Source organism: Amblyraja radiata, chromosome 7, assembly GCF_010909765.2.
Source record: "Amblyraja radiata isolate CabotCenter1 chromosome 7, sAmbRad1.1.pri, whole genome shotgun sequence".
NCBI lineage: Eukaryota > Metazoa > Chordata > Chondrichthyes > Rajiformes > Rajidae > Amblyraja > Amblyraja radiata.
The window spans coordinates 29,881,275-29,906,514 of record NC_045962.1 but is presented as its reverse complement, the minus strand read 5'-3'; the positions used below and the strand labels follow the sequence as shown (position 1 = coordinate 29,906,514).

Sequence of the window (25,240 nt, the reverse complement as noted above, 5' to 3'; positions counted from 1 at the left end):
CATTGTCATTTATCAGCTAATGCCTGCATGTTGTCTGGTTTTGCTGCAACCAGGTATTGCCTGCTTCATTAGCTGAGGGATTGCAAACAATATTAAACATTGCACAAAGTGAACATTCTTGCTTAAGCTGTTTTGATGGAAATCAGGTCATAGATGATGAGCTGAAGATGATCATGATGGAAGATGCTCCCATGAAGAACACCCTATCTTGGGATGGGGTGATTGACACAGCCAACTTGCTTTGCGAGAGGTATTCCCTAGCCATTGGAATGTTTCCCCCTTGACCAGTTTTGGCCCATGTTTGGATTAAGGCTGTGATGAGATCTGGAGCTGAGGTGTGCTGATGAAGATTGTATCTGAATGCTTCAAAAGCATTTAAGAATGACCACATCCAATGAGAGAATGTATCAGTGAGCGGGTTATTGGAATGTAATTGCTGCTTGATAGCACAGTCGTTGATGGCCTTTAAAGTTTGTTGATTTGACAGATTGGATTTGTCCTGTTTATTCTGAACAAGGCACAGCTGAGCAATTCTATGCATTATCAACTAATGTAGAATGCGTTTGCAATTCTGGGATATTTACTGGTTTCCTCATCTGAACAAGATAACTTATTTTGGTCAATTGCTTTTTTTTCAATCGTATCAATCCCCCGTGTTTGAGTGCATTCCTACCACGACAATGGGATCTATGTTGCCACTATACTGGCAGTGTTTACCTGATTTATTTTGTTGGCAGTCCAGTCTTTGACAGATACATCGAGCAGTGTTTATACAAAGGATGTGCATGTTTGCAGAACAAGTAAATGCTATTAAGTCGGAGATAGTTAGATTCTTGATTAGTACAGGTGTCAGAGGTTATGGGAGAAGGCAGGAGAATGGGGTTAGGAGGGAGTGATAGATCAACCATGATTGAATGGCAGAATAGACTTGATGGAGCAAATGGCCTAATTCTGCTCCTATCACTTGTGATCTAATTAACCAGCAGACTTCTTACATTCTGGGTCGGAGGGAACTGCAGATGCTGGTTTACACCGAAGATAGACACAAAATGTTGGAGAAACTCAGCGGGACAGGCAGCATCTCTGGATAGGAGTGGGTGACGTTTTGAGTCGAGACCCTTCAGACTGAGAGGCAGGGGAGAGGGAGACACAGATACAGAAGGGTAAGATGTGAAAACGAGAGAACAAAGGGGACGAAGATTAAGAAGAAAAATGTAGAATAGATCATTGATAGCATGGGGAAGTGAACATCGAGGCATCCAAAGATAAAATTCATCAGAACAGAGCTCCTGATTGAATTTTACCAGTCTGACTCTCCTGATTGAATTCTACATTTTCCTTGAACTTCGTCCCATTTGTTCTCTCGATTTCACACCTTACCCTTCCATATCTCTGTGTCTCCCTCGTCACCCATTTCTTTTATCCAGAGATGCTGCCTGTCCCGCTGAGTTTCTCCAGTATTTTGTGGAGTGGAGACACTTTTAAGAAGTATAAAAAGTTTAGCGGGCATTTTACATACCGGTAGGTTTTCCTTGGTCCTGAAAACTCCAATGAGCCAATCAAAATGCCCGGTCAGCGAAAGAGATTGCCTACGGCTGTCCTCGACTGCCGGTAACTAAATAGCGACCCCACTCCACTGCACTACGGGGTTTCAAAAGAACCATGCCGACCAATTTTTACTCGCGGAAACATTTTCAACATGCTGAAAATTTTTCCGTGGCCTAACTGAGGCCACGAGTATTCAGGGACTTCCCTCGAGCATGAAGGAGAGTTCCAGCGACATCATAGGATCTCCTAGGACCACGTGTCGACCATGCTGCGAGTTTGAAGGTCGAAGACACTCTTCTAAACTCATTAATTAGGTAGCTCAAGTGGGACAGCCCCTTTATGGTCCAGAAGTTCACAGGTCAGTGAGGATGTTGCACTTCTTCAAGGAAGCTTTGAATGAATCTACATTTTTTCTTTGCCTGTTTGGTAACCACGTCCCACGAAAGAGACTCGGAGGGACTATATTATGGTAAAAATGTTCTATATAATGAAGTTCTTTAACTGTGTTTCTGGAAGATCAAATGCAAAGTTTGTATCTGAGATGCGCAGTCTTTAAACTTTAATCATACATTGCAATATATAAAGTCACCTGATCCCCACATTTCAGAAATAATGGAAGGCAAAATTAACATTTCTTCACAGATGTTAAGATTTGCAACATGCATGAAACAAGATAATGGGACCGTATCACAATTGTATTAAAAGAAATACAGAGAAAAGGATAGGATTTCCACCAAAATTCATTTTTTAATAAGTACTGATGAACAGGCTGTTCACATCTGCATTTTGTATTCAAATAGATCTATAACGTCAGTTATCTTGTCATCTTTTACATTCCGATCAATTTGGAAGGACTATTTTCAGGACCCAGTAGATTTATGTGTATTAATATAACTGGCAACCAGGAGCCATATAATTTAGTTTCCTACAAAATCAATGATAACAAATTTAAATTCCCAGTGGCTTACTCATTCTGTTTGTCAGTAAGCTTTATCCCCGTCAGTTGAAACCTAGACAATGTGCAAAGGTCTAAAGCTAAATAGAAAACAATATTTTGTGCAATTAGGCTGTGGGCCGAGCATCAAAAATGTGTCTAGAAATTGGTTTTCGTGACCCAAGTCACCAAACTACATGACATTTTCCACAGATTTAGATGAAATATAATTGAGAAAGAAGTCATAACTCGTCATTGCCAAAAGTTGCACATTAATTAATTAAACTAATTAGAAAATGAAATCGGGAAAGTAAGTGCCATCTAGTGGCCAATGCCCATATTATACCATGGGCAGCCTATTTCCGTGTTGCAGTCCATTTAAACTATATATTATTATACCAAATTAACATCCACCACAGTGAGTTCACCAGGCACCTCCTCACTGTGATGGAAGGCAAAAGTCTTAAGTCTTTGTCTCATCCCTTCTTATTCTCCCTCTGCGCCGAGGCGATCCAGGCTTCAGATGTTGTGACCCCGCCGGGCGATGGTAAGTAATGTCAGTCCCGTGGCTGAATCCGAGCTCCGCGAATGGGCCGGTTCAACTCCGCGGCCCGGGGTGGTCGAAGCTGCCGAAGCTGCGGCCCGGGGTGGTCGAAGCTGGACGCAGCTGTTGTTGCGGGAGCTCCGGAGAACAGGTCACCAACCTGTGACTGTGAGCTCCCGACGATGTCGTCCACTGGGCCTGCGGTCGGGTCGGGTGGTCGCTGCCGCCGGAACACTGCCCCAGCTCCGAGGGCGGGACGCCACTGCCTCTGCCGCTGCCCCAGCTCCGAGGCCGGGTCACCGCTGCCCCAGCTCCGAGGCCGGGTGGCCGCTGCCGCTGCCCCAGCTCTGAGGCCGGGTTGTGTGCTAGCCTGAATGAATGAATGAATGAATGAATGAATGAATGAATGAGTGAGTGAGTGAGTGAGTGAGTGATTGAATGAGTGAATGAATGAATGAATGAACGAACGAATGAATGAACGAACGAACGAATGAATGAATGAATGAATGAATGAATGTACAGCTTCCAAATCTCATTTTTTCACATTATAAAAGGGTGCAATTAAATTAATTAAAGTCCATACAGATAGATTTTCATTAATTCAGACTTTAGATCTTACCTTTCAGTTCCAGTTGATTCACAAAGTTTGACTGCAGCACCTCAGCAGCGACTGCTTTCAAGACTTTCTTCCTCTTCTATCCACTTAGCAGCACATTCTTCAGCCTTCTTAATGCTTTTCTCACTAAATTCAATTACCCTGCTGCAAGTTTCCACGACATTTATTCCACAGAACTAGAAAGAACCTTCATCGGAATCTCCAGTAAAACAGGCATCAGTGAAGTCCTCTCAGCTATGTTGTGTGCTAGCCTGAAGCAAAACGCGTGATTGGCCAACTGGCATACAACTCAATGTTAAAACGTGCTTTGATTGGACTAAAAATACCCGAAAATTTTCCGTTTTTTCTCTAATTTAATTTTAAAAAATGTGCAAGTCTTGTTCATGACGAGTTTCAGGGGTGATTTATATAACATTTTTACACAATATGTGAAAATTTCATGTAGTTCTGTGACTTGGGTCACGAAACACTGGAATAAAGCTCCTCGGCCCACAGCCTAAATTCACTAACACAATTTATAACAATATCAAAAATGTCCATTGTTTATTTTCTGCACTGATTAAATCAATATATTTTGGTTTCTTAATGGTTCATTTTGTTACATTTTAAAAATCTTAAAGTGCAGATTTTTGTCTACTTCCCAGTTTAAAAATGCAAATAAAAACACATGAAAATGTATTTGTTTTTCTCCATAATCCAACTAATCATAAATGGGTAACACCTGTTTTGAACGGACCTGGGAACAATTTAATAAACGGGTTTTAGCTGGAGGATGATTTATTTTAATTTTTTTTAAATTTGAAATAAGCTTATGAGCCATAATATGTATTTTTCTATATGAATTGTGATCCATTGTTTACAATAATTTTATCCCAACTGTCTAACCTGTAATACTACACGAATGTCAGGATGAAAAAAAGTCTCTTTATTTTGGGCCGTTGCTGAGAAGTCCAGCATTTAATGCCAACCCCTATTTCCCTTTTGATGTGTTGGTAAGCCACCACCTCGAACCACTGTAGGCCTGATGATGAATATACTTGCAGTTGGATAGGGAATTCCAGGATTTCAATCCAATAACATTGAGGAAACTGATTCATATCCAAGCCAAAATAATGTTCAACTTGAGGGAAACTTGCTCCCTTTATATTGATTGATTAGTAGGACTGGATGTTGTAATCGCTATGATTTTTCACTACAATTGACATTCTTGGGGATGACCACTAGGTGATTTTGCTACCAATCAGACACATTTTCAGTTGTGTACCTCAACGTCACTGGGTGTTGCGGCCTTTTATCACAAGACACCCTCAGTCGAGGCAGGCCCACCGCAGGGTGATCAGCCCTGGGTGTGTGTCTTATGGTTAGCCTCTAGATAGTTACGTGGCAGCCCAGACAGCATCTTTTCTCTTCAGCCACAGCCAGTGACTGCTCCATTCGGCGGCATTGGCAAGTTATTTTATTGCTCTCCTTTGTGCCTGCCCTCTGACTCCTACTTCCCTCAGGAGCCTTACGGTGGAACTGGCTACAAAGCCCCTGCACCCCACCTCCACTGGACACTCCAACCTCTCTCCTCTGCCTCTGCTGCAAGGTTTGAATATCAAAACTTTTTTCTTTCATAAGCCTCGTCCACAGCCTCCTCCCAGGGGACCGTCAGCTCAATGATGAAAACACGCCGACAGGAGTTGGACCAGAGAACGAGGTCTGGTCGCAGGTTGGTAGCTGCGATTTCAACTGGGAATGAAAGCCTCTGGCCTAGGTCAACACGCATTTCCCAGTCCCTGGCTGCGTTCAGTGGGCATGAGTTGAGAGGCGAGGGGTTAGTCCTCCGTTTCTCTCCTTCCCGGATGAAGGATGGTATTTGCGGGAATGTTATCTGGGCATTGATAGGCATGGCGTTGGTGGTAGCTCTCTTGCAATCGAGTTCAGCTGCCAAACACCTCAGCACCTGGATGTGTCGCCAGGTGTATCTGCCTTGTGTTAGGCTGGTCTTACAACCGACCAGGATGTGCTTGAGGTTTGCTGGAACTGCACACAGGGGGCAGGCTGGATCCCCTCCCAGCCAAAGATTTAGGTTTGTGGGAGAGGGAAGGACGTCATATGTGGCTCTGATAATGAAGCTCAACTTATTTGACTCCATGCTCCACAGCTCTCTCCATGTGATCTTCCTCCTCTCAACGCCATCCCACCTCATCCAGCGGCCTTGTTTGGCTTGGGATATGGCTTTGGCACACCTGGCTGCTTCTTCCTGGTGGCACACCTCCTCCACCACCACCAGGTGCCGACGTTCAGCTGGAGTAGCCTTTTGCCAGGTAGGTTTCATTGCTCCCAGGCCAAAGCCCCCTCGGCCTTGTTGGACATGGCCCACTATGTCCCGGTGTCGGAGGGCGGATTTTGCATCCAGTACCACTGCTGCTGGAGTCCATTTCTTCCCTGTTCCAAAAGAGGTTTGGAGCGACACCTCTTATTATTGGGTCCCGGGATTCTGTTAGAGACATGTCCAGCCTTGCTTTGGCACATTTGTATTCCTCCACCAGGCTTGAGACTGGCAGTGAGAGGGCTCCATTCCCATAGAGCCCTATGTTGCTGAGGCATCTCGGTAGCCCAAGCCACTTCCTCACTTGTGAGTTCACCAGTCTCTCCAGCTGGTTGACATGGGATAAAGTGACCTTGTAGATGGTAATTGGCCACATGAGTCGGGGCAGTAGACCGAATTGAAGGCACCAAAGCTTCAGCTTCCCTGGGAGAGCAATGTTGTTGATTTGCTCGAGGCCACTGATTGTATCCTGCCTGAGTTGTTCCACCTGCTCTACATCCTTGAGGTATGTGGTGTACCATTGCCCGAGGCTTTTGACAGGCTTCTCCAGGACAGTTGGTATTGTCTCGTTATTGATGCGGAACCTTTCGTCAGTGAGCCAGCCTTTGACGATGGAAATACTGCAGGATTTGCTGGGTTTAATCTCCATTCGTGCCCATTTGATGTTTTCCTGGAGTTTATCCAGCAGGCGTTTGGTGCATGCTTTTGTTGTTGTTATTGTACGCCCTGATTGGAGGAACACGCAGCCCACTCTTCAAGCGTTCCCCTCCGACCACCCATCGTGATGTTATATATATATATATTCCGAAATATTAATCTCAATAATCAAAACTCTGCCTCTGAGGAGGTCAGAGGATCAACTAACAAAAAACAGGAAAAGCAGGTTTGATGTATGCTAGCCATGATATCAATATATTACAGTCATGTAGTATTGGAATGTGCATTGCACTCCATCCCATTCACTGGATCCTTCACTATTTCTGGAGTGCTTTTCCTGATTTTAATATTTTACTATCATATCGCTCGGCATTTTACTGAGATACATCTCATTTTCCCTTTCACGTCTGCACTTCCTGCTACCTTGCTTGGTTTTGTTTAATGAATATTTCACTCTTTAAATGTTTCAATCCGACACTAGCATCTACCTAATGATCTCATCATCATAATCTGCATCACCTATTGACAACAATCTAATGTCTGAATGGTATTTAATCTTCATTTCCTGAGATTTTGCTTTGCTTATCTTTACAGCAGGAACAAAAATTGTTGGGCAGAAAAATTAAGTATAATTGTGATCAAAGTGGTGACATCGTAGTTAATTTGTTAAAAGTGTTTATTATTTCTAGTATGTATTTCATTACTTTACTTTCTAGAAGTTATAAAGTCCATGCAAAAGAGCACTTTATATATTTTAGAATGAAGATGGCAATGACATCACATGAATATATAATTGGATTTAAAAACTAGGGAAAGCTCTCATCAATTTATAACTTAGGAAACCAGTGGATACGGGAGAATCACTGATGTACCTGAAGTAAATATAAGTCCTCAGTTGAAAAGGGAGAAAATATTTATGCACAGAACTGTTAATTCATTGCAGTTCTTCAATGGGGATAATTTTACGGGATAAATTGGAAGAGCGATTGTCTAACTACAGTTTAAGATGAATGATGCTGTCACGAAAATCATAGATCAATTACATTTTTGCCACTTCATGAAGCTCCACTATAGAATTTCAAGTAGGACTAACTATATTTAAAACCGTAAACTATGTAATGAAATGGATGTGTATGGAGCATTACAGTAAACAAAAATTGCTGGGAAAAATAGACTTTAGACTTTAGAGAGGATGGGAGAGAGAAAACGGGGAATTACAGACCAGTTAGTCTAACGTCGGTAGTGGGGAAACTGCTAGAATCAGTTATTAAAGATGGGATAGCAGCACATTTGGAAAGTGGTGAAATCATTGGACAAAGTCAGCATGGATTTATGAAGGGTAAATCATGTCTGACGAATCTTATAGAATTTTTCGAGGATGTAACTAGTAGAGGGGATAAGGGAGAACCAGTGGATGTGTTATATCTGGACTTTCAGAAGGCTTTCGACAAGGTCCCACATAAGAGATTAGTATACAAACTTAAAGCATACGGTATTGGGGGTTCAGTATTGATGTGGATAGAGAACTGGCTGGCAGACAGGAAGCAAAGAGTAGGAGTAAACGGGTCCTTTTCACAATGGCAGGCAGTGACTAGTGGGGTACCAGCAAGGCTCAGTTCTGGGACCCCAGCTATTTACGATATATATTAATGATTTGGACGAGGGAATTGAATGCAACATCTCCAAGTTTGCGGATGACACGAAGCTGGGGGGCAGTGTTAGCTGTGAGGAGGATGCTAGGAGGCTGCAAGGTGACTTGGATAGGCTGGGTGAGTGGGCAAATGCATGGCAGATGCAGTATAATGTGGATAAATGTGAGGTTATCCACTTTGGTGGCAAAAACAGGAAAGTAGATTTTTATCTGAATGGTGGCCGATTAGGAAAGGGGGAGATGCAACGAGACCTGGGTGTCATGGTACACCAGTCATTAAAAGTAGGCATGCAGGTGCAGCAGGCAGTGAAGAAGGCGAATGGTATGTTAGCATTCATAGCAAAAGGATTTGAGTATAGGAGCAGGGAGGTTCTACTGCAGTTGTACAGGGTCTTGGTGAGACCACACCTGGAGTATTGCGTACAGTTTTGGTCTCCTAATCTGAGGAAAGACATTCTTGCCATAGAGGGAGTACAGAGAAGGTTCACCAGACTTGTTTCCTGGGATGTCAGGACTTTCATATGAAGAAAGACTGGATAGACTCGGTTTGTACTCGCTAGAATTTAGAAGATTGAGGGGGGATCTTATAGAAACGTACAACATTTTTAAGGGGTTGGACAGGCTAGATGCAGGAAGATTGTTCCTGATGTTGGGGAAGTCCAGAACAAGGGGTCACAGTTTAAGGATAAAGGGGAAATCTTTTAGGACCGAGATGAGGAAAACTTTTTTCACACAGAGAGTGGTGAATCTGTGGAATTCTCTCCCGCAGAAGGTAGTTGAGGCCAGTTCATTGGCTATATTTAAGAGGGAGTTAGATGTGGCCCTTGTGGCTGAAGGGATCAGGGGGTATGGAGAGAAGGGAGGTACATGATACTGAGTTGGATGATCAGCCATGATCATATTGAATGGCGGTGCAGGCTCGAAGGGCCGAATGGCCTACTCCTGCACCTATTTTCTATGTTTCTATGAGATACAACATGGAAACAAGTCCATTGGCCCACCGAGTCTGTGCCGACCACTAGCACTACATACACACTAGGGACAATTTACAGAAGCCAATTAAACCTGTACATCTTTGGAGTGTGGGAGGAAACAAGAACACCGGGAGAAAACCCACGCTCTCACAGGGAGAATGTACAAATTCCGTACAGACAGCACCTGTAGTCGGGATCGAACCCGAGTGTCTTGCGCTGTAAGGCAACAACTCAGCCACTGTGCCACCCTAAAGTACTCTAGAGTCACACAGTCAGACTAGGATAGTAAATGTTGAATACTTTATAACAAGACTAATGATAGTTCATTTGCCATGTCTCGTTCTTATGATGAAAATAGTAGCAAATTTAGAGAATGATGTGATAAAGGAGTTCTGTATTTAATGACTTGCCAGAAGAATTTAGAACAGTTGTTTAAATTGAGCTGTTAAATAACAGAAAAGAGATTTATACTTCCAAATACTACATGAAAATATTTGCACATGTGATGAGAAGGCTGGCAGCTCTGCTTGTGCTGTTAAAAGTCGCTACCGGTAGTTCTGCTATAAGTTGCTTTCCTAAGAAACCTCTTGTTATAGAAAATTGTGTGTTAAAAACAATTGTGTCAATGAGGGAAAGGGAGTTAGGAGCTCGAGAGTTTTGGACCTAAGAACAGTATTTTCCCAGCAGGAGTATCAAAAATGTATTTTTAATAGCTAAGTTTATTTTTGTTACAGTAAACTAAAAATATTAAAGATTGTATGTTACATTGTTTAATAACTTCTTTGCACGGGTGCCAATAGATTGCCTGTCCATGTCAAAGCACACCTGCGATAAAATTGACAGACTATGTTCTTAAGAGACATGGTGTCTGATTGCTGCAAGGGTGTTCCATAGAAACCTGGACTGTTTTGTTTTTGCTTAACAGCTTTTCCTCCACTTGTCAATTCCAAAGTAACTTTTAAGCAGTTCTCTATTTTTTAATCAAAATCATATTACAAACAATTTGGCCTGTGGAATAAAAATAGTGTTCCATAATTCATCGATCTCGTTATATCTAATTTGTGTTATGGAAACGCACATTATTGTGGAACAACCTATATTTCCCAGTTCCTTCCTACACATTTCCTTGAACTTGCATCTGATTTCTCTCCCGGTGCCTCAGTTGACATCTCTTCAATTTTATTGTATGACCGCATAGATACTTCATTGGTCTACTGAAGGATGTAAGGTTAGCTTTAACAGAGAAAGACTCTCCATTTCTTTCGCGGTGGCCTGGTTTCTGAATCAGATTTGGCATTTAAAAAAAATTGCATGTAAATTTGCTTAGTTTAAAAAAAAAATTTAAATGCTGAGAACCTTGAACAGGTCAGACAGCACTTGTGGAAAGAGAAACTGAGCTATCATTTTGAATTAGTGACCTTGCATCAGTTTTGACACGGATAAGCAAATCCCCTTAAACCATGAGTTATTGAGAATGTAGATTTTAATGTGATTTTAATTAGTTCTTCTATAGAAAGATACATCTTTTCAGATTGAAAGCAAGCTAATAATTACTGTCTTGAAGAAAAGCAAAAGTCTAGCCAAGTGACCATAATCTCATAACAGTCTTGAAGTGTCTCATGTCTCATAACAGTCTTGAAGTGTCTGTATTCACAATTCCGTTCCCTTAGTTAAACTTCCTTGTAAAAATGATTACCAGGTTATTTGTTATTTTTCAGACAAAATAGACAGCAAACCTAAAAGAATATATCTCTGTTCTAAAGATGTAAACTTGTTGACACTAGCCCTCAGTAATCCCTCTTGGCCATTTTTCTCTTCTTTGCACTACCCTCAGCCGTCTCCATCAATGCAATGAGTGTAACTATTGATTGTGGTTAACTTGCTGCCCTTAAAATTGCTATCTGGCAGAGCATGGATAGGAAGAACACATCTGCACTTTCTACACCAGTAACAACAAACATTTGTATTATTTGTGTCAGATCCAGAACTTGTTTTTGCATGTTCAATAGTACTGCAGGTGCTCCTGATAAGAATGTCAAATTTGGGCAGGAAGAGAATAATAATGCCGTTATGGCGATGCAGAGTGGTAAAATCCCAGGCCCTGACGGCTACCCATTCGAATTTTATTTTTAGAAATGTTTCAAGAATCTTTGGAAAATGGTTCATTACCCCCCACCCTTTCACAGGCATCTATTTCACTTCTTCTTAAAAAAGACAAGGATCGACTCAATGTGGATCATACCGCCCCATCTCACTTTTGAATGTAGATGCAAAAATTTCGGCTAAGGCGCTGGCTTGCCGTTTAGAACTTCCCAAAATAATCTCAGAAGATCAAACGGGTTTCATTAAAAATCGTCATTCCTTTTCGGCCGACTGGCCAATGTGCTTCTCCGCGCCCAGAGGTTGTTATCTCTTTGGATGTGGAGAAGGCATTCGATCGAGTGGAGTGGCCATATTTGTTCAGAGTCTTGGAGAGATTTGGATTCGGCAAAAAAATTGTAGCCTGGGTTAAGCTATTATATCATTCACCTTTAGCATGTATACAGACAAATTGTTTGCGATCTGATTATTTTCCATTAACACGTGGCACTCTTCAAGGCTGCCCTTTGTCTCCGCTTCTTTTTGCGATTGCAAATGAGCCTCTTTCTATTGCACTTAGGTCAACCACATTATTCCAGGGCATTAGGAGAGGAAACATGGAACATCGTCTCTATATACCGACGACCTCCTTCTTTATGTGAGCGACCCTACAGCCAGTGGGCCTGCAATTGTGTCCTTGTTAGATCAGTTTGGAACATTCTCTGGCTATAAACTAAACCTCCAAAAAAACGAATGCTTTCCCATCAACCTAGCCCTACAGATTCCTGCCCTTTCCTATATCTCAAGAAGGTTTTGTATATTTAGGAATACATATTACCCGCTCTTTCACATCCTTGTTTGAAGCTAACTATACGCCTCAAGTTAGCCAAATGAAGGCTGACTTTGAGAGATGGCGTAGTCTACCTCTCACTATGGCTGGGAGAGTGCAGTCGGTGACGATGACTGTACTTCCCAGATTTCTTTACTAGTTCCAATGTTTGCCGGTCTTCCTATCCAAGTCAATTTTTAACTCAGTTAGCCAATCTATAACCTCCTTTATATGGGGTAACAGGGTTCCAAGGGTCAATAAGTGCACTCTCCAAAGAGGTCGTGAAATAGGTGGACTGGGCCTTCCGAGCTTTATTCATTATTACTGGGCATCCAATATCCAAAAGATATTATTCTGGCTCCACCGACCAGCGTCCTTGGTGTTTTTTTGACATCTTACAATAATCTGTTCGGTAAGAGAAAGTTTTATAGCAATTATGTTGCATTGAATTGAATTGAATTCAAGATGGCGGCGCTGCCTTAGCAGCTGCGGCTTGCCTGCAGTGCGTCTGTTTTTTCTTTTTCTGTTGTTCTTTTGTCCTGTTTTAGTTAATTTTGGTTTATTAGGTTGTGTATCTGTGTGGGGGGGGGGGGAGAAACATGTTTTTGGTCTCTTCCTTCGGGGGGGATGCGACTTTTCTTGTCGTATCCCCCATCTCCGTCTGCGCCGAGGCCTAATGGCGGAGCTTGCGGCCTCGGGGCTGTGGCAGCGTTCCAGTGGCAGCGGCGACTCGACTTCGGAGCTGGGGCGGCGTTCCGGCGGCAGCGGCGACTCGACCGGAGCTGTGGCAGCGTTCCGGCGGCGGCGACTCGACTTCGGAACTGGAGCGGCGTTCAGACGGCGGCGACCAGACTTCGGAGACTCGGCCGCGGGCCCAGTGGATGACATCGTCGGGAGCTCGCAGGTCACAGGTTGGTGAGCTGTTTTTCCAGAGCTCCCGCAACAACAGCTTCGTCTGCTGGACTGGAGGGCGGCAGCTTCGGCAGCTTTGACCACCCCGGGCCGCGGAGTGTGAACTGGCTCGTTCGCGGTGCTTGGATTCAGCCGCGGGACTGACTTACTTACCATCACCCGGCAGGGTCACAACATCTGAAGCCTGGATCGCCTCGGCGCAGAGGGAGAACAAGGAGGGAAGAGACAGACACTTTAAGACTTTTGCCTTCCATCACAGTGAGGAGGAGCCTGGTGAACTCACTGTGGTGGATGTTAAATTTGTGTTTATTGTGTGTTTTTGATATTTATTATTATATGTATGACTGCAAAAATTTCGTTGAGACCGAAAGGTCTGAATGACAATAAAGGATAATTCAATTCAATTCAATTCAATTCAATACAGACTGGTGTCTGCTTGAGTCACAGTCTTGTTATTCCTTGTCTCTCCCAGCTTTAGTATATTCCTCCTTGCCATTGAAACCCTCTCGATTTACGTCCAACCCTGTCGTACTATCCACCATCAAAATTTTAAATCAATTTTGTTGTCATTATAAGTTTACATCAGCTTCAGTTCTGGGTCCCATTCACAGTAACCATTTATTTCCCCCTCCACACTTGACTCAACCTTTAGACAGTGGGGTTTGAATGGTCTTATGTGCATTAAGGATTTTTATACTGACAACGTATTTGATAGTTTTGACAACCTACACAGAAAACATGGCCACCCACATAATCATTTATTTAAATATCTTCAGATCCGCCACTTTGCCATGAAAAAAATTCCCTCTTTTCCTGATCTCCCGCCTGTCACAGTGTTGGATAAACTCACTCTTACCTTTGCAAATAAAGGACTGAACTCTGTAGTATATTCTCAACTGATGTCTTTAGGAGATCAAAACCTGAACAAAGTTAAAACTAGGTGGGAGGACGACCTTGCTATAGACCTGTCTGAGGAATGCTGGACAGAAGCACTGAAAAGAGTTCATTCCTCGTCATCATGTGCTAGATTGGGGCTCATACTGTTCAAAGTTTTACACAGGGTTCATTTAAACAAAGCCAGGCTTGCTGCAAAGCCAGGGGACAGACGTTGGCTGTGACAAGTGCTCCTTCTCTCCAGCCAATCTAGCTCATGCATTCTGGTCTTGCCCCAAACTTGGTAACTACTGGGCAGTGGTTTTCAAAACCATCAGTGAAGTCCTTGGGATGACAGTGAGACCTTGCCCGCTTGTAGCTGTATTTGGTGTAGCAGATAAAACCTTGGGTTTAAATACAACCCAGTCTGATATCATTACATTTACATCACTTTTGGCCCGTAGGAGAATCTTACTGGTCTGGAAATCTACCACTCCTCCATCTGCTGCTGCTTGGCTGGAAGAAGTAATTTTTTTTTAAGGCTAGAAAAGATTAAATTCACATTGAGGGAGTCTGTGAAAAAGTTTTATTTGAAATGGGAACCTTTTTTATCATAACTTGAGGGTCTAAAGGAACCACCTATTGACTGAGGGCACTTGACAGTAGGTGGGGATCCTCCTTTATTCTGTTTTGTTACTTTATTATTGTTAAAATGTGCATTTATATATGTGATATGTTTGTATTGTGAACACATTAGCTGCCAAAGGGTGTTTAGGGAGGGTAGGTAAGGGTTATTTTGTTATTATATATAAAAAACAAAATGGAGGGAAATGTAATGCACTACGTCGGATGTACTGTATATTTTTTCCTCTGTAGTAAGAATGTAGAGATTTATAAATGTTGACTGTGAAACGGTAGTGATGGGTAATAAAAGTGATCATAAACACAGACTAAATTATAAGGAAAAACTGAAAAAGCATGATGAGCATCATTATTAGATCAAATTATTTCTAATTACTTCAACACAGACCTCCATCTCTGATTCAGCCCAGCAGTTCCAAGATTTAGCTTTACACCTTGATTTAATACTATCCTGATATTCTGATTTTTTTTTTGTCTCAATTTTGAGATATAAAGTTTTGCAGTCTTTGGTAGGACGAACAAGAACCTCTTCATTTTTTTTGACATCTCATCCAAGGCATGGATCCATTAAATCCACAGTACAGAGTGGTTGGTGTGGGGGGGAGGGGGGGGTGGGGGGGGTTGCAAACACCAGACAGGAGAAGGTCAATGTTGTTGATAGGAGCTGGTACCAACAAGTGTCTGAATGCAGCCTGGGTGGAGTGCTAATCAATGAGAAAACCGTTGGCAGTTTGATAAAGGATAGTGTGCATTAATGAGAGATGGCTTGGTTCATATAAGGTTAATAACATTTGATCTGAACTGAAGGGGAGTTTGGAGATGACATTGGCTTTTTCACTTTGTCATCTCTCCATTGTTTGCTGGTGAAAAGATTAGAGTTCTATACCTGAGAGCAGTCTGGGAGAATTAGCATAAAATCATATTTAATAAGTCCGTTTATTGATATCCTAGAAGCCCCGTTTACTGAGGAGTAATCATACAATTAAAAAACCAAAAATGAACATAATCATTCATTGGAATCTAGTGAAGTTGTTTTTTATCTAAAATATAAATATTGGTTAGATTTTTGGTGCTGAGATGCTGTGCACAAATGGGATGTATTCCACTTGAGTTAATAGGATCCAGGGGTAAAATCCTTGTCTGTTTGATTCAGCAGTACATTATTTGAATCACAAACAGATATGCCAAATATTCTAGACAAAGAAATATGTTTCACAGCTCAGACATAATCTAAATTAAAGAACTAGATAATATAACCTTGTATAATTTCTGCAAGTGATTCCAGTTATTGTGTGTTTTGCATCCTAGTTGTAAAGCCTTCTTCGATACCAGTTTTGAAACTTCAATTAAAGTTTTCTTGTCAATGAGAAAGAATGTGCCTATACATGCAAGATAAATGATTGTAGTGGTTAAATTGTGACTATTGCTTCTACAGACACCAGAAAAAAAGCAGTCCGACTCTTCAAGAGGAAGGAAGCGAAAAGCAGATACCCAGGGCGATAATAGCCAAGGTAAGAGACATGGCAAAACAGAGGTTATACATGTGCAGTGATGCACTCATATCAGTATTTCTTGAAATTTCCAATCTCCACCAACAGTGCAGAAACAGTCCCTTTGACCCACCGAGTCTGCGCCGACCAGAAATCCCTGCACATTAACACTATCCTACCCACACTAGGGACAATTTACAATTATACCAAGCCAATTAACCTACAATCCTGTAGATCTTTGGAGTGTGGGAGGAAACCGGAGATCCCGGAGAAATCCCATGCAGGTCATAGGGAAAATGTACAAACTCTGTACAGACAAGCACCCGTAGTCAGGATCGAACCCGAGTATCTGGCGCTGTAAGGTGGCAACTCTACCACTCCGCCTCCGTGCCACCCATGTGATATCTACCTACATTAGAGAAAGCAAACAAAGATTCCAACCTGTGGAACATTTCTGTTCCTTGGGACATTGGTGACAAAGCGAACATTTTCTATCACTTTAATTCTCCTCCAGCATTTACCAGCTGCACGCCTGGGACTTTTATGCATGCATACTCAAAAAGCAATGCCTTAACATATCATTAGTTGGAGCTGTATGTTTCCCTACACTCAACAGCAGGATTCCACATTTAAAATTTCTAATTTAGCTTTACTTACATTTTTCATTCAAAAATAAATCTTCATTTTAATTATTTTTAAGTGTGTAAAACCCTGACAGCTTTGAAACCCAGAGGAATTCTGCAACATTTTAACTTTCAAAGGCTCTTAGGGAACCTGTTGTGTGCCTGTTGCACGGTTTGAAACCTCTGCACGTCCCAGATGTTTCAAGCCAACATGGTTGGCTTTCTGCATCCAGGTTGGGAAGATTTTGGTGTGGCATGCCAAAGTTAGTAAAGTCCTGGTTGCTATCTACCAGAGGAAAAGTTCTATACTTAAATCCCACACTTGCTGCATTCCATTCATTATCCAGTTACACAAATTATTTTATAGTTTTTCCCAATTTTAACCCTTTCCTGTAATAACCTAAGTTTGTGCTCCATTGTCCTGACATTACCAGATTTAAAATAAATTATTGCATAATTATCAATGTAAATACTGACAGAATTTATAGTCAATGTACTTTTTTTCCCCTTCTTACCTTCATGTAATTCGTGTTGCTTGGAAGAGCATTGCTTGTTGGAAGGGGTTATCTTCCTATGCAGCAATGTGCAGGGATAGAGCAGCTACCTGACAATTCTAGAGACCCGGGTTGATTCCAATCTCTGGCGATGTGCATTTGTGGAGTTTGTATCCAACAAACCTATGACCATGTAGGTTTTTCCAGGTTGTTCCAGTTTCATCCCATGTTCCAAAGATGTGCCGGTCGGCAGAATAATTTTCTGATGGGTAGAATTTGCTGGGAGTTGATGTAGAGAGGAAAACACAATCAAATTAATGTGGGATTAGTGCAGATTGGTGGTGTTTGCTGACATCTCCTGCCACTCATTTCAACAGTCGTGTATCCCTCCGCAAGGAAGCCTTCATTATTCCAGTCCCCAAGAAAAAAAAAGGATCTGTCTCAATGACTAACATCGACCATAATGAAGTGCTTTGAAAGATTGGCAATGGTCCACACTTAGGCCAGTCTTCTGGACACTCTGGACCCCCTTTAATTTGTGTACAGAAAAATCAAGTCTATAGATGATGCCAACTCTCTTACACTACATTCAGCCCTGGATGACCTTGACAATAAGAATACTAATGTAAGGATGCTGTTCATTGACAGCTCTGCCATCAACACCACAATACAGAATAAGCTCATCACTAAACTTCTGGTTCTCCTTGGGATCTCCATGTGCAACTGGCTTCTGGACATACTACTCGGCAGACCTCAGCCAGTTAAAATTGGACATAACCTGTCTCTACCATGACCCTCGGCACTGGTGCCTCTTACAGTTGTGTCAGTCGTACGCTCAACTCACTGTAAACCCACTCCTGTGTGGCCAAGTAGAGCATCAAAATTTATCTTTTAAGTTTGCTGATGATACCACGGTTTGTTGACTGGATTTACAACAACGACGAGACAAAGTACAGGAAAGAGAATGAGAACTTAGTGTCATGGTTCCAGGTCAACAATCTGGCCTTTTGCATCAACAAGACAAAGGAATTGGTTGTTGACTTAAGGAACTGAGGCGATGAACTCAACTCTGTCCTCATCAACTGAGCTGCTGTAGAGATAGTTAACATATTCAAGTTCTTATGCATGTGTAGCACCAACAGCGTAACCTACTCACTTCACACTGGCACAATGTTTAATAAAGCATATCAGTGTGTTTACTTGCTCATGCCATCTGAGAAGATTCAACATGTCCATGATGATTCTCTGAACCTACAGATGTGCAACAGGAGGTTTCTTGATGGGATGCATCTCATCTTGGTACGACAGCTGTTTTTTTGATAGCCTGATCCTGCAGAGGATCATTTGGTGTACACAGCCCAGTGCATCACTTCCTTTCGTCCAATCCATCTTCACAATGCATTACATCAGGAAGGCTGAAGTGTCCTCATGATTGCCTGGCATCCATGCCATTTGTTTTTCTCTCATTTACCTTCTGGGTTAAGATGCAGGTTGTAAGATCAAATATACAAACAGGAACAGATTCTTCCCCTCTCTATCTGACACCTGAGCCAATCACCTCTTTCACACTGCATTCTTTGAGATATTGCCATGTACTCCTATCCTTACCTCTGCTTCATTAGGTTATTCCATTATTGCACTTTAATATTCTTTTGCTCTACTCTTTTTTACACTACAGTCTTGCACCATTCTGCTGTTTTGTACTATATTTATTGTTGTATTTAGCATTACTAGATCATATTGTTTACTCTGAGCTTCATGTGAACAAATCATTTTATAGAGCCCTGATGTATGTGGTAAACTAATCTCCAATATTCCAATTTTATGTTGCAAAATTTATTTCACGCCCTCTTGAGAAAGACGCACTGGAAAGATTTTGACACATATTCTTATGTTTTTTTTTGTTAAATGTGCGTTAGATTTAAAGCAGAGTAAATAGGCATCTGATGCGGAATGTGGTCCAAGAGCTGTCCTCAAATAAAGTTTGTTAATTCACAACAGATAAATGTTGGTCTTGCATGCGATACCCAGATACTTACATATGACACATGACATCATCAGAGAATAACAATGGGGTGAACGTTTTGCTTTCATAGCATATGTATTATCTTGTAATTTTCTTTTAAAATATGTACATTTCTAAAATGGTAAACTATGGTGTTTAAAATTATTCGGTTATATTTTAAAATCCATGTAAAAAGGACAATGCTTGCATAATCAATTAGAGACAGTGGTTCACGCTCTTCTCTTATTCCAATCCACAGAACTATTCCTTATCCATGTACAAGGCATTTCCATCTCCAAGCTAGTGTTATAGTTGCAACATTATTGGGTTCATGGTGATGTCTTTTAATCTACATGAGATTTCTTAACATTTAAAATGTTTACATTCAAGTTAAGTGCTTTTTAAAAATATATATATGTCCTGAATGTTGTTTTTCCTCCCCTCAGTGCTCTAATTTTGCAGGTTAAATTGCAGGCAGATTTGGATGATTTTGTAATGACATTATTATAATACACTGCATTTCTAAGTGTGATCAATTCAGCTAGTAACAGTCTGCAGAATTATCTTTGAGACTGCATACTGCAATGAATCCTGAAAATATATAAAATATACTGCTCGATTTTGCAGATAGTTGATTAAGTATAAAAGGAGTTGCATTTAGCATATTGAACTCCATTGTACAGGTTTATATTAACTAACATCAATTTGCAAGCTTAACAAAGCATATTGTAATAGCTTTCCATGCATCTATCTTGATTTTTTTGTGTGCAATGGACCATGAGTCCTGTAAATTTATTTTCTGCAGAATTTGGTCATTTGTAAAGGATTAAAGAAATAACTCAAGATAATTTCACTTGGCAGTATTTATACAATCTGATTTTTTTTCTTTGTTCAGGTAAAACCGGTGCAAGAGGACATAAAATTAGTGACTATTTTGATGTAAGATCATTTATATATCATAGCCTAGTCAAAGATTTACAATTTTGATATATTTCATAAATTAAAATTCATCCATGTAAAAACAAATAATGATAATGTTACTGATATATATTTTAATTGTAGGATTTTGTTTTGCTAGTTACGGTAAAAGTCTTGGCATGATTCGCCAACTACATTGTTTCATTTTAAACTTGATTAATTTGCTCAAATTATTTCCTGTAGTGATTTTCTTCACTGTTTTGAAATTGTTGTTCAAAAAGTGCTGCAATAACACCATGATGTTCCTTCAATTTTCTCAGTATACAGGTGGTAATGGTACCAGTCCTGTACGAGGTGTACCACCTGCAATTCGATCTCCCCAGAATTCCTTCCCTCACTCTGCCACCTCTTCTGTAAGTTTGCAAGTTCTTCATTCTTTAGCTGTAAGTAAGGCTGGATACTCTTGCTGTGATCTGTTTCCATTTTTATAGTTTTTGGGTAGAGGATAGGTAACTGATTTTGATATTTGAGGGCCATATCCCCATATAGATCACCACGCACAAAATTGAATGATAAGTGGGAGTTAGACATCTGGACAAATTGGAAAGTCAGAAATTTACAGGTTTACAGGTGATTTTTGACATTTTCTTTTGTTGTTCATGTGAAGTAGCTATGTTGCAGAAGCAAAGTGTTATGGATGCCCTTGAGATGGTATTATTCAGTTTGATTTTGCAATAATGGATAGAGTTGGTCTCTAATTTAGACGTGACACCCTTCATTCAGTCTGAAGCAATGTTTCATAAAATAGTGAGAAACCTCAATGCCAGCTCATTGAACCTTGTAAAGTCCAGACAGGGATGTTTAGATGCCAGAAAGAGGTTCCCAATGGTGGAGAAATCCAGAATTAGGTGTCACAGCCTAAAGAGCACACCATTTTCGAATGAGACATTACTTCATCCAAAGATTGGTGAAATTGTGGAATTCTCTTCCATAAAGGCTGTTGAGGTTAAAGCATTAACTGTATTCAAGGAGTTAAATATAGTTGTATGGCTAAGGAGATCAGGGGAGAAAACAGGAAAAGATCACTGAATTTGGATGATCAATCATTATTATATTGAACGGTGAGGCGGGCACAAAGGACAAACTGGCCAGTTCTGATGCAAACGAAGAAAGTAGGTTACCTGAAATTATTGAATTTGATATTCAGTCCACAAGGCCCGCCAGATGGAAAAGGAGGTGCTGCTTCTTCAATGTTACATCCAGCATCATAACAGTGCAGGAGACATCAGTAACTGAACAAAGGTGCTCCACAAAGCAGTTGCCCAATCTGTGTTTGGTTTCTCTAATGTATAGACCTCATTGTGAACATACATTGCAATGCCATAAAGCTGATGGGAAAAAGTGCAAGTCAATCATTGCTAAAGATGAAAGGTCAATTTGAGTGACTGGATAGTTGAAGTGTAAGAGCAGATGTTTCATTTCCTGAGGGTACATGCAGTGAGATACCAACGGTGATGAAACAAACTACAGAGCAGAGGTGCAGAACCTGGCGGACTAGCGCTCACGTAACAACTTGGCCCTAAACACCTCCAAGACCAAGGAGCTGATTATCGACTTCAGGAGGACACATAATGGGGAATACGCCCCAATCTCTATCAACGGGGACAGTGTGGAGAGAGTGTCCAGCTTTAGGTTTCTGGGCACACACATTTCGGAGGACCTCACATGGTCCACCAACACCGCTGCGCTGGTCAAGAAGGCACAGTAACGACTGTTCTTCCTGAGAACATTGAAAAAGACTGGTCTGCCCCAACAGCTGCTGACAACCTTCTACCGCTGCACCACAGAGAGCATACTAACACATGGCATCTCTGTGGTATCTCAGCTGCACGGAGGCGGAGAGGAGAGCTCTTCAGCGCGTCGTCCACAGGGTGCAGAAGATTATTGGGACACAGCTACCAGCCCTGAAGGGCATCTACTACACACGGTGCCTCAGGAAGGCAGTCAGCATCCACAAAGACTCCTCACACCCTTGTAATAGTCTGTTCGAACTCCTACCTTCCGGCAAACGTTACAAAGTCTTCTACGCCCGCACCTCCAGACTCAGGAACAGCTTCATCCCCAGAGCTATCGCTGCTCTGAACCGGCCCTGCTGAGTGCCCCCCCCCCCCCCCCATGAACTGTCTCCCTCGGATGGTCACGTCGCACATTGACCCCTCCAGCACTTTAGACTGTTTTACTGTTCTTTTAAAAATATATAAATCATGTTTCTCGGGGTATCCTAAATTTTATTAGTTGTTTAAGTTATGACATCGGATGGAAGCTGCATACCAAATCTCGTTGCACCTATGTGCAATGACAATAAAAGATATTATTATTATTATTATTATTATTATTTTAGGAAAATGGGCTAGGATATGCAAAGGGGGATAGTCAAAATGGGAATTGAGGGGTTTGATGGTGAAATCTCATTGAAAATTATATAAATTGGGATGATCCGTTGAATATTGGAGGCTGGTGGGTTGAAATGCATGGACTGGGAATCTCCCATCTTGATCTGGAAAAGAGAGGCAAGAGCTAAAGAGTGGGAATAGATAAGACGCAGTCATGGACTTTGTCAGCAGTGGTGGAGGAGTAACTATGCTTGAGGGAAAGGGAATTAGTCTCCGACTCCTGCGTGAAAATTCTTGTTCGCAGAGCAGATTTGATGAGATGGAGAATGGAATACGTTTCTTGCAGATGGCTGGTCTTGTTGATACTGCTGGGTATTTGTGGGCTTATAATTAACTTTTTTTCAATTTGGTTGCAGAGCAGGAGAGAAAGTCAGCTGATGGAATTCCAAAGTTTAGGGCAGTCTGATAACATTAACTTTTCATTACAGGTATCTACAGATGCTGCCTGACACAACATTAGAAATGGCAGTTCTTTGAAATGTAAACCTTGTACTGAAAGTCAGGGTAAAGCATAACCCAAATACACTTAATTAGACTTGATTGATAATTTAAATAGGCATATATAGAAATTCTGAAATTGCAACTTTGCTTACATTGAAACATTCAAAGACTCATCAAAACCATCCTGTTTTAATATAGTTTGGCAAAGTTGTTTTATTTTCAACCATTTAACTCTAATTATTCTCGAATGTGTGATTCACATTAAAATCTTTGTGCTTTTTACCTGCCTCTTGGCAATTTTAAGTATAACAACCAGTGCGATACCATAATCCAATCTTATTTTGTTGTAGATTCGGCAGAATAGTCCATCTCCTACTGCACTAGCATTTGCAGACCTCTCTGTTTTACAGCCAAAATTAATTTCTGTCTTCTGCAAGACAACACAGGTAAATGACTTGGACTATAGGTAGGAAATTGTGATTATTTCTCATAAGAAGCATGTTAAGGGGTATAAAATGTGCTGGTACAATGGGGTATAATGTGATAGAGGGTGGAGTGTCCTTTTGCAATATGCTTTAAGTAAATTTTAGTTTTCCAACTCTGGGGCAACACTGTTACTATTTTGGAATTATGTTGTGTTGGGGGATAGGGGTTGTTGGGTTGGGGGGGGGGGGGGGGTTGGGTTGGAGCAGGAATTTATGATATTAAAATAATTATATTTCATTGGAATTTTTTAAAGTTAGGATTTCTCTATTGACTTCAACATTTGAAGCTTTTTATTTTTTTCTTTCCCCACTGAGTTGCATTTTTCCCCCTCATCTTGATTCAGCTGGTTACATTTTCAAACTTACTTTGTATTTTGACCTACTTTGGGGACGTATTTGTGTCATTGTCTCATTTATCATGAAATTTGAATTTGCCAGGCCAATTAAAGTTTTTTATGGCATTTTAAGATAATTTACTAATTTTAATATATCACAGATTAGTTACAATTAATAGATTAATAATGCAAGGACCCAAATATTGAAAAATATTTTTTTACAGTTTATATGTTTTGGGCATAATCTGTTATTGTTAATACTTTAATTTTATTTAGACTGAACTTACCATGGGAAAACTGGCTACACTGGAAAGCACTAAGAATCTGGACCTTGAGAAGAAAGAAGGTAGAATAGATGACTTGTTGCGAGTAAGTACTCTGGTTAGCAATTTGATCTGCCAAGCTTACTCTTATGTGCTAATTGCAAAAGGCAATACGAGCCAATGGTATTTGAATAATAAGCAAATGTGTACTAATAAATTTAGTTGGTGAATCTAAATGTTGATATGCATGATATAGCTCAGGCACATGCCGTGAGTAATTACTCAGGGTAGGCAGTCGGTCGGCTTTAAAAAAAATCTTAAACCGCACATGCGCAGATTGTTCTCCTCTCCGTAAAAATAAAAAATAAAAATAAAGAAAGTAACAATTCAATTTGCCCAAGGCTTCCAAATCTCCGTCATTCTGAATTACTGATTGGGTGGGGGTGGAGGGTGCCGGCAGGTGGAGAGATGGAGGTAAAAACGGGAGCACACCGGGACAAGTTGAATCAGTTGTGATCTTATTGAATGACAATACTAGTTCAAGGGACCAATTGGGGGGGAGAGTTCCTTTCACAGCGTGTGGGGAGTCTGGCCAAGGGGTAAAGTTGCAGGGAGGGCAGCAGCGTTGAGAAGGAAGGGGTCGGGGATCATGCCCGCAACCCACTCATTCACTGCTGCCGCGGCGCTCCGGGTGCAGAGCCACCACATCCATCTGAACAGTGAGGGGACCAGCTCAAGAGCTAGGATCATAGAGCGGAGCGGGTCAGCAGGCGATGGATAACAGGGCAGCGGGCAGTGGACACTCCTGTGACAGCGCGATCAAGGGACCAATTGAGGTTACTTGCGCTGACACATGGAGTAAGCTCCACCGCCCGCTGTCCTGTTACCCATCGCCCGCTGACCTGCTCTTGAGCTGGTTCCTGGCATGATCCCCAACCCCCTCCATCTCAACGCTCCTGCGCAGCCCACGGTGCAAAGGCAGAATTACAACTGAAGCCTTGAAGCAGCGTCGACGGCACGTGGTCTGCACAGACTTTCGCGTATTACATGTACTGCACATGAAAGGCACGGAGAATTATGCCTACCTAAGAGATCAAGATGTAGTAGCTATATCAGGCACGTGCCGTCAGGGTAGGCAAGGTAGGCACTGCCTCCCCTGA

At 41.5% G+C, this 25,240-nt stretch overlaps 1 protein-coding gene across 1 annotated transcript in view; it reads left to right on the top strand.

Annotated features, from left to right (window-relative positions):
• Positions 1–25,240, top strand: part of tlk1 (tousled like kinase 1) — a 134,571-nt gene that overhangs the window by 68,407 nt on the left and 40,924 nt on the right. The window contains exons 4-8 of the mRNA XM_033024012.1: positions 16,009–16,084; positions 20,081–20,124; positions 20,424–20,516; positions 23,348–23,443; positions 24,094–24,186. Of these exons, the coding sequence (XP_032879903.1) occupies positions 16,009–16,084; positions 20,081–20,124; positions 20,424–20,516; positions 23,348–23,443; positions 24,094–24,186 (402 nt within the window). The remainder of the gene's footprint in view (positions 1–16,008; positions 16,085–20,080; positions 20,125–20,423; positions 20,517–23,347; positions 23,444–24,093; positions 24,187–25,240) is intronic.